The sequence below is a fragment of the Neodiprion pinetum genome, chromosome 2 (assembly GCF_021155775.2).
Source record: "Neodiprion pinetum isolate iyNeoPine1 chromosome 2, iyNeoPine1.2, whole genome shotgun sequence".
NCBI classification, from domain to species: Eukaryota; Metazoa; Arthropoda; class Insecta; order Hymenoptera; family Diprionidae; genus Neodiprion; species Neodiprion pinetum.
The window spans coordinates 8,488,286-8,496,377 of NC_060233.1; the positions used below are offsets into that span (position 1 = coordinate 8,488,286).

The 8,092-nt window shown below is 37.3% G+C and overlaps 1 protein-coding gene across 1 annotated transcript; it reads left to right on the forward strand.

Annotated features, from left to right (window-relative positions):
• Nucleotides 1–278: 278 nt before the first annotated feature.
• Syngr (synaptogyrin) lies at nt 279–3,268 on the forward strand. The gene is made up of 4 exons (XM_046613193.2): nt 279–462; nt 1,517–1,740; nt 2,005–2,152; nt 2,301–3,268. Exons 1-4 carry the CDS (start codon nt 361–363, stop codon nt 2,502–2,504), a joined length of 678 nt encoding a protein of 225 aa, XP_046469149.1. The 5' UTR covers nt 279–360; the 3' UTR covers nt 2,505–3,268.
• The last annotated feature ends 4,824 nt before the right edge of the window (nt 3,269–8,092 follow it).

The window sequence follows — 8,092 nt, forward strand, 5'->3', positions numbered from 1 at the left end:
AAAAAAAAAAACCAATTGCTCGGAAAAATAATATAGTTTGAAAAACAATCGATTATACGCGATTAATCGGGAAAAGATGATCGTTTTAATCGAAAATCGATTATTTTTGGTCATTCTTAGAAAATCCCACACATTCGCCCGTTATGCTTAATTTGAGGAGATGAGCTGTACCGACTGTGATTTCAGTCGATAAGACGGAGTTCTTCTTCGACTGAGTTCGTCAGAAGTCCGCAAGGTGGCGCTACACGCTGCGAGACGGTGATTCTCGGTAAATTAGATCGAGTACGCCATCTACATGATTGCAACAGCCGCGGATTCGGGGTACGCTTTAAATACCCACCAGTTCAGTATCGCGAAAAGATGGACGGTGGCGGAGCTTACGGTGGAGGAAAGGCTGGGGCTCCTTTCGACCCTATCGCATTTGTCCAAAGGCCTCAAGTAATACTGAGAGCGTTGTGCTTGGTAAGTGAAAGTCTTTATCGCAAGCCGCGTAATATCGCCGCGCATTTCGTGTCATTACGAATCCTCGTTACAAGCGATCCTCAAACTCCTGTCAGACATCGATTTTGACAGTCGTCTCTTCCTCCACCCCTCCCCTTGCTTCTTACCCCTTCCCCGCCCCGCTTAACGCCTACACGGGGTTGCCCTATTGATTTTTCACGAATTAATGCAATACGCCCCATGAGATGAACTCTCATGGTGTTTTAGATCCGTATCTAGGTCACGCTCGGCTTAATTCGCTGCCGAATCACTTTTTACAACGTTTAAACGAGCGAAATTTAATTGGTATTTAGGGCTCGTCCGTTGTGCCGGACAATAACGACCTGTCACGATTCCTGTAATCACGGACGAAATCTTGCACATTCAGCGATTCCATGAATCTTTAAGATCGCGGCGGTGTTTAGAAATTTTAACAAAGCATCCACGGACGTGTGGTAGTTATGCAGCAATGAGCCTGTTTCTGTTCACCATTGTTCCCCTGGGGATTTTACGTTCTATAGATACGCAATTAATATATTTATTATACCTGACACAATTGTTGACTAGAAATATCCCAGCTTACACCTCTGATACTGTTGTTTAAAATTTTTTAATCATACGCAGTCTCGAACAGTATTCTAGCGCGTTTGATAACGTGGTTTAACATAGCCATGTGTATCGATACAATTGATGAACAATACTGTGCTTATAAATTTAAAAAAGGAATAATAATATCAAATATCCCATTTCACTAGATAATTACACGCATTAGATTTCATTGGATATTTGATACTGTCGAAACTTTCATTCCCGTGGAAAGCATTTGTAATATTAACAGAATACTCTGTTTTATTTCTCAACGGGTTCAAGTTTACCCAGAACATTTGTTCACTTGTGGTTAGATTATTAACGTGCTATCAAATTATGGTAAAAATTAAAACCACTACAGCTTACGTATCGTCCGACACTTCCAAATATATATCAACATCCTTATTCATACATACAAATATATAGATTCCTTTGAATTTGTTCCTAGCTGTTTGCAATAATCGTCTTTGGATCCATCAGCAGTAAAGGCTACGCCTCGGTGGACGGAAAGGAAGTTTGCCTTTATAATAACGATACAAATGCTTGTAATTATGGCGTAGGAATCGGTGTTCTTGCATTCTTGGGAAGCATTGGATTCCTCGCTGGAGAATACCTCTTTGAACAAATGTCATCCGTCAAGACGCGCAAACATTACGTTCTTCTGGATCTCGGGTAAGAAATATCCCAATCTCATGAAAAATACATTATTTTACTAATTCACCCATGATTATCGTTTGGTGAGCCATTGAGATCGCGTTTTTGAAATTTGCAAGTTCTCGACATTATACCTGGTTTCTAACATCTGGTAAAATAATCCATTTTTTTTAAAATTAAAGTGAAATCCATTGATACTGGACGAGTCCTCACGCAGTATTGTTGTAGCTGATATTATTTCACTATGAAAAAATTTCTCTGACACTATTCGTTTCATGCTAGAATTTCTGGATTTTGGGCGTTCTTGTACTTTGTTGGATTCTGTTACCTAACCAACGCCTGGGGACAATCAGAAAAGCCCAAGGGTGGAATCGGTGTGAACGATGTCCAAGCAGCTATAGCGTTCTCTTTCTTCTCGATATTTTCATGGGTAAGAGATACAAGTGGGAAGAATTTATTCATATCATATCTAAATTGATTGGCACATGAACATACGTACGATACTATTATTCACTTTACTATCATAACTAATGCCCTGGTTAGTATCGAGGATTGTAATTGTCGCATATTACATATAGGCTGGATGCGCCTGGTTTGCGTTCCAAAGATTCAAGCAAGGCACAGATGCAGCTTTTGCTCCAAGTTACGAAGCTGATCCAGTTGGAGGTGCGGGCTACACGAGTTACCCTGATGCTACAGACGCAGCTTATCAAGAACCACCTTTCAATCAGCAGCAACAGCAGCAACGAGGTATGGGAGACTTCCAAGCACCTGCTTATTAAAGTTATTCTACGGACTTTGAGGGTTGGCTATTAAATGAATAAAATTAACTTGTGAGAAGTTATGATCTGTTTGAAGATTCTAATTTTTCTCGGCGACATCTTGACGAATTCATCACATTGTCACCCGCCAAATTATCCATAGGTGAATTCATAGAGCTCTATTGTAGTACTTGTGCTATAAATTATTCATTTTTTCAAAAAATATAAATTTCATTTATACCAAAAATTATCAAATTCTATTTATCGTCAGACAAATATTTTCTGAGATCATATTAATCATTGGTATTCTCGCATGTATCGTCGGAGGTTGGGACCTTTTCTTGAGAATAATAATGCTGATAATAAATCTTAGAAGAATTACACAATTCTGTTCTTCAAACAAACTAAAATAAATATCTTGAAACACACGTGTCGCATAGTAGTCTCAACAATGTAAAGGCAGGACTACGCTTTTTCTTGATAGCCTGCTCTGCCGAAGTTTATGAAATAGGATAATTTTAAGAGAAGGGTGGAGGGGGTGATAAGGACGAGTTATTTGTTGATATGTGGTTAACTGTTGACCACTTGTACTTAAGTTATCGTGCGCTATTCAATATGAAATAAACAAATATTTAATATATATGAATATTGAGCCGACTAAATTGTCATGAGGGCAAAACTATATGACCACTTCTCGACTATACAACAATGAACGATTAGAAAAAAAAAAAATGAAAAAAATGAAAAGCATAAAACGAAGATGAATAGTATCTAACGATCAATAAGTTAGTACATACTGGCTATATACTACAATATATTTTAATGTTGTGACGTGTTCATAGTGACCACAACTTGCATTATTATCTATATCAAAAGGTAATTAATGTAAAGATGAAGTAAGATTAGTTTAGTTTCGTTTTCGTTTTTTTTTTTTTTTTTTTTCTTTAATTTAATACCTATTGTCTCATCTTGCTTCAATAATATGCATACTGTAATAGTGTATCAAGGCTTGAGAATAAGTCAGCTATTGACGAATGTATTATCGCCAACATGAGCTAATTAATCTAAGTTTTGAGGATTCGGAAATACTCAGCCATTGGTAATTATACAGATTTACTCATGGTTGACTTAAATGTTTACTTTTCTACTTAACACACTCATTACTTATGCAGTCAGTAAAGAATCTCGTTGGCGTATTGAAGTTATAATCACTCGAGTGAAAGTTCAAAGTGACAAGTACAACCTTTGTTCTCGATCTCTTATTCTCAGACGTTCCAATGTATTTGGAAACCTCAATAAGCTTTAAATTTGTTGGCTACTGCAAAAGTCGTTAGATATTACATTGATACAAATAGGCGTATAATTTAACTCACATGTTTCCAAGCATTCATACATACATACACGTATAGAGAAACGTGAAAAAAAAGAAATTGTAGAATAAAACGAATATACTAGCGGAACTAACTATAGAACGTGTATTAAAAATAATAATAATATGAGTAACAGTTATTATTAGTAATAATCGTCTTGCATTTAAATGTAGTGGTGTTGAGGGTGCTCGTGCACAGAGATCTCAGTGTTTAGATGATGCTCTAGTCAAGAATATTTTATTCTGACCAAGAAACCGTATTCCGAATAATTTCTGTGCAACAAACCAAACGTTTACTTGCTTGATTTTAGCCAAAGTTTAGTGTAAAAGGAGGAATAAATAGCATGAAAAAGTTTTCTCAAGATGTGATAAAGTAATAAATTGCGAGAAATCATACTAGTGAACTTAAGAGAGAAATAGAGAAATAGAAACTGTTGGTCTATGAAATTTACCTCATTTGTTAGTATTATTAACTACCAATCAACACACCGAGCAAGGGTATATAGGGAGTTTCCGTTATATTTCTTACGTAATAATTTTTCTTATTGCTATTTAAAATTCGATTTATGTACTATACACATTGTCTATAGTAACTGTTTAATTCCTATATTATAAGTATATGGTTAAATCTAAATTAGATGAGCACGCAACCTGCCATATTATTACAAAAGTACATGAAGCAATACCACAGTGCGTGCACCTAATACATTTTTTGTACAAAAGATCAACTAAAGAACAAGAATGACAAAAGCGCTGAATGTATTTAATCCTCGATTGATTTAATTTATTTGTTCGTAATAGTTACCTAAGTGCGTATTTAGTTGAAAATAATCATGATATTCTGTACGTATTTATTATAAGAAAAAAAAAACCCGTATTATTCCAAAATGCAAATAAATGTTACCATCTATTGTGTTAATTACTTTTTTCTACCACTACAATTGAAGATATTACATACCTGATACCCCAAATAATTAATTGACACCAAACTTACTCAACATATAATGAACAGAATCCAGCAGTACAATTTAACTAGCTATCATAGATGCATATAATTATTAGTTAATATCTAATTATAACGATTATTTAGGGAATCACATTTATTATCCAATTTCTTTATGATCAATAAATTTTTAGGGGAGCTAAGAACGAAGTTTCAAAGATGGTAAAATTATTTAATTTAATATTCATATAAACTTTATTGCTGCTGGTAATTGTACATATTACGAATATTATGACAATCCTGCTGTATCTTCTAGCTTCTCGAGTATTTTAAACTTATATAGCGCTACTTTCTTATGTTCATTCGTCTCTGTCTATAAATTAACGATACATAATTTGTAAAATAAAAGTCTTACAGACAATCTATTCAGGTACGAATTGGCGATATAACATGGATTATCATGTAGTTACTATCTAATGCATTATAATTACATTGAACAGTTGCAGAGCTAGAGTTTGCTTAGACTGACATTATAATCTCATTCCCAGATAGATTGGTAACTCTGAGGTTGTATATATTATTTTTTACTATTTACAACCATATTATTTAGTATTCCATGTAGCTAATAAAAATAAAAAAATTTTACTAGTTTATTTACACCATTATTATATTCTATCTAAAGCTGTGACGAAGTATCGTCACGGTATAAGTTTTCTAACACGCATCTCCATTGTAAGAAACGCTCGCATGTTCGGATCCTGTACCTTATCCATTATTATTTTCTGCAAATCCTCGTTACTTTCCTCCAGAGACTTACTCAATTTTTCAGCATATTGAATCCAAACACAGTTGACACAGCCAGACATGCAGCACGTTGTCGGCTCTGTCAAATCCTCAATCTTTCCATTTTCTTCCACATCTGACAGGATTTCTTTAAGGGCATCTTTCTTGTCGACAGTGTGACAGTTTCGAGTAAATATTAATCGAGCATCACTGTGGAATTTTGTTACGGCACTTTTACGCAGAAGACAAGTAAGACAAGATAAATTGGTTGTCATGACGAGGTACTTGATGTGTGCTGTCAATTATTTTGTTCAATGTCAAACGTAAGCGCGCTTGGGCCACGTGATAATGACAGATAGTTACAAAATGCGTCTCAACTTGTGTCAATTACGTGTCGATCGGTCATTACATTCTAATTACCAAGCCTATCTGCTTGTTAGGATTCGAACTTTCCAGAAGATTGTGACGTTCCTTACAGTTTTAAGGAAATTGTACTTTTATTTTTGGGAACTAATAGTAGCGTGACCCACTTCCCGACGTTCCTGATAACGAAAATGGAATACTGAGACGATCACGGACATGACATTGGCGAGCCAAGAGTCGAAAAGATGAGTGGTCGATGTTTGTCGATGACGTTAACTTAAGTCGATGCAGAGCAGAAGTCGATGGTTGTTTGCCGGTGTGGTATCAACGATTTCTGTACTTACCGGTAGGACTTTCCTGACTAATTGGACCCCAAGGAACTCAGAAAACGCAGCGAAAACAGCGTGGGATCAACAGGAGAGAAGTTACGAAGGAAAAAGCACCTGCTGAAAAATGTCGAAAACACAGGTTCTCGTTTTTCGGCTGCAATTTTTGATGCGTTGATCGCAGCGTATTGGGACTGCGCTCAATCGATTTCTCTCGCAAAATTACGTCGGAATGGTGCGTGAAAGAATTTATTCCAGCCCTTTTCAAAATCGCGAAAATTTTCGCCAAAAATGCAAAGGGGTTAGCCTTGCTTTTTTTTTAGCCGAAAAATTTTTGGTCCCAGATTCGATTCAAATGACCCTTTCCTGACTAATTGGACCCCCAGGAACTCAGAAAACGCAGCGAAAACAGCGTGGGATCAACATCAGAGAAGTTACGAAGGAAAAAGCACCTGCTGAAAAATGTCGAAAACACAGGTTCTCGTTTTCGGCTGTAACTTTTGATGCGTTGATCGCAGCGTATTGGGACTGCGCCCAATCGATTTCTCTCGCAAAATTACGTCGGAATGGTGCATGAAAGACCTTATTCCAGCCCTTTTCAAAATCGCGAAAATTTTCGCCAAAAATGCAAAGGGGTTAGCCTTGCTTTTTTTTTAGCCGAAAAATTTTTGGTCCCAGATTCGATTCAAATGACCCTTTCCTGACTGATTGGACCCCCAGGAACTCAGAAAACGGAGCGAAAACAGCGTGGGATCAACAGGAGAGAAGTTACGAAGGAAAAAGCACCTGCTGAAAAATGTCAAAAACACAGGTTCTCGTTTTTCGGCTGTAACTTTTGATGCGTTGATCGCAGCGTATTGGGACTACGCCTAATCGATTTCTCTCGCAAAATTACGGCGGAATGGTGCGTGAAAGAATTTATTCCAGCACTTTTCAAAATCGCGAGAATTTTCGCCAAAAATGCTAAGGTTTTAGCCTTGCTTTTTTTTGGCCGAAAAATTTTTGGTCCCAGATTCGATTTAAATGACCCTTTCCTGACTGATTGGACCCCCAGGAACCCAGAAAACGCAGCAAAAACAGCGTGGGATCAACAGGAGAGAAGTTACGAAGGAAAAAGCACCGGCTGAAAAATGTCGAAAATACAAGTTCTCGTTTTTCGGCTGTAACTTCTGATTCGTTGATCGCAGCGTATTGGGACTGCGCCCAATCGATTTCTCTCGCAAGATTACGTCGGAATGGTGCATCAAAGAATTTATTCCAGCACTTTTCAAAATCGCGAAAATTTTCGCCAAAAATGCAAAGGGGTTAGCCTTGCTTTTTTTTCATTTTTTAGCCGAAAAATTTTTGGTCCCAGATTCGATTCAAATGACCCTTTCCTGACTGATTGGACCCCCAGGAACTCAGAAAACGCAGCGAAAACAGCGTGGGATCAACAGGAGAGAAGTTACGAAGGAAAAAGCACCTGCTGAAAAATGTCGAAAACACAGGTTCTCGTTTTTCGGCTGTAACTTTTGATGCGTTGATCGCAGCGTATTAGGACTGCGCCCAATCGATTTCTCTCGCAAAATTACGTCGGAATGGTGCATGAAAGACTTTATTCCAGCCCTGTTCAAAATCGCGAAAATTTTCGCCAAAAATGCAAAGGGGTTAGCCTTGCTTTTTTTTTAGCCGAAAAATTTTTGGTCCCAGATTCGATTCAAATGACCCTTTCCTGACTAATTGGACCCCCAGGAACTCAGAAAACGCAGCGAAAACAGCGTGGGATCAACAGGAGAGAAGTTACGAAGGAAAAAGCACCTGCTGAAAAATGTCGAAAACACAGGTC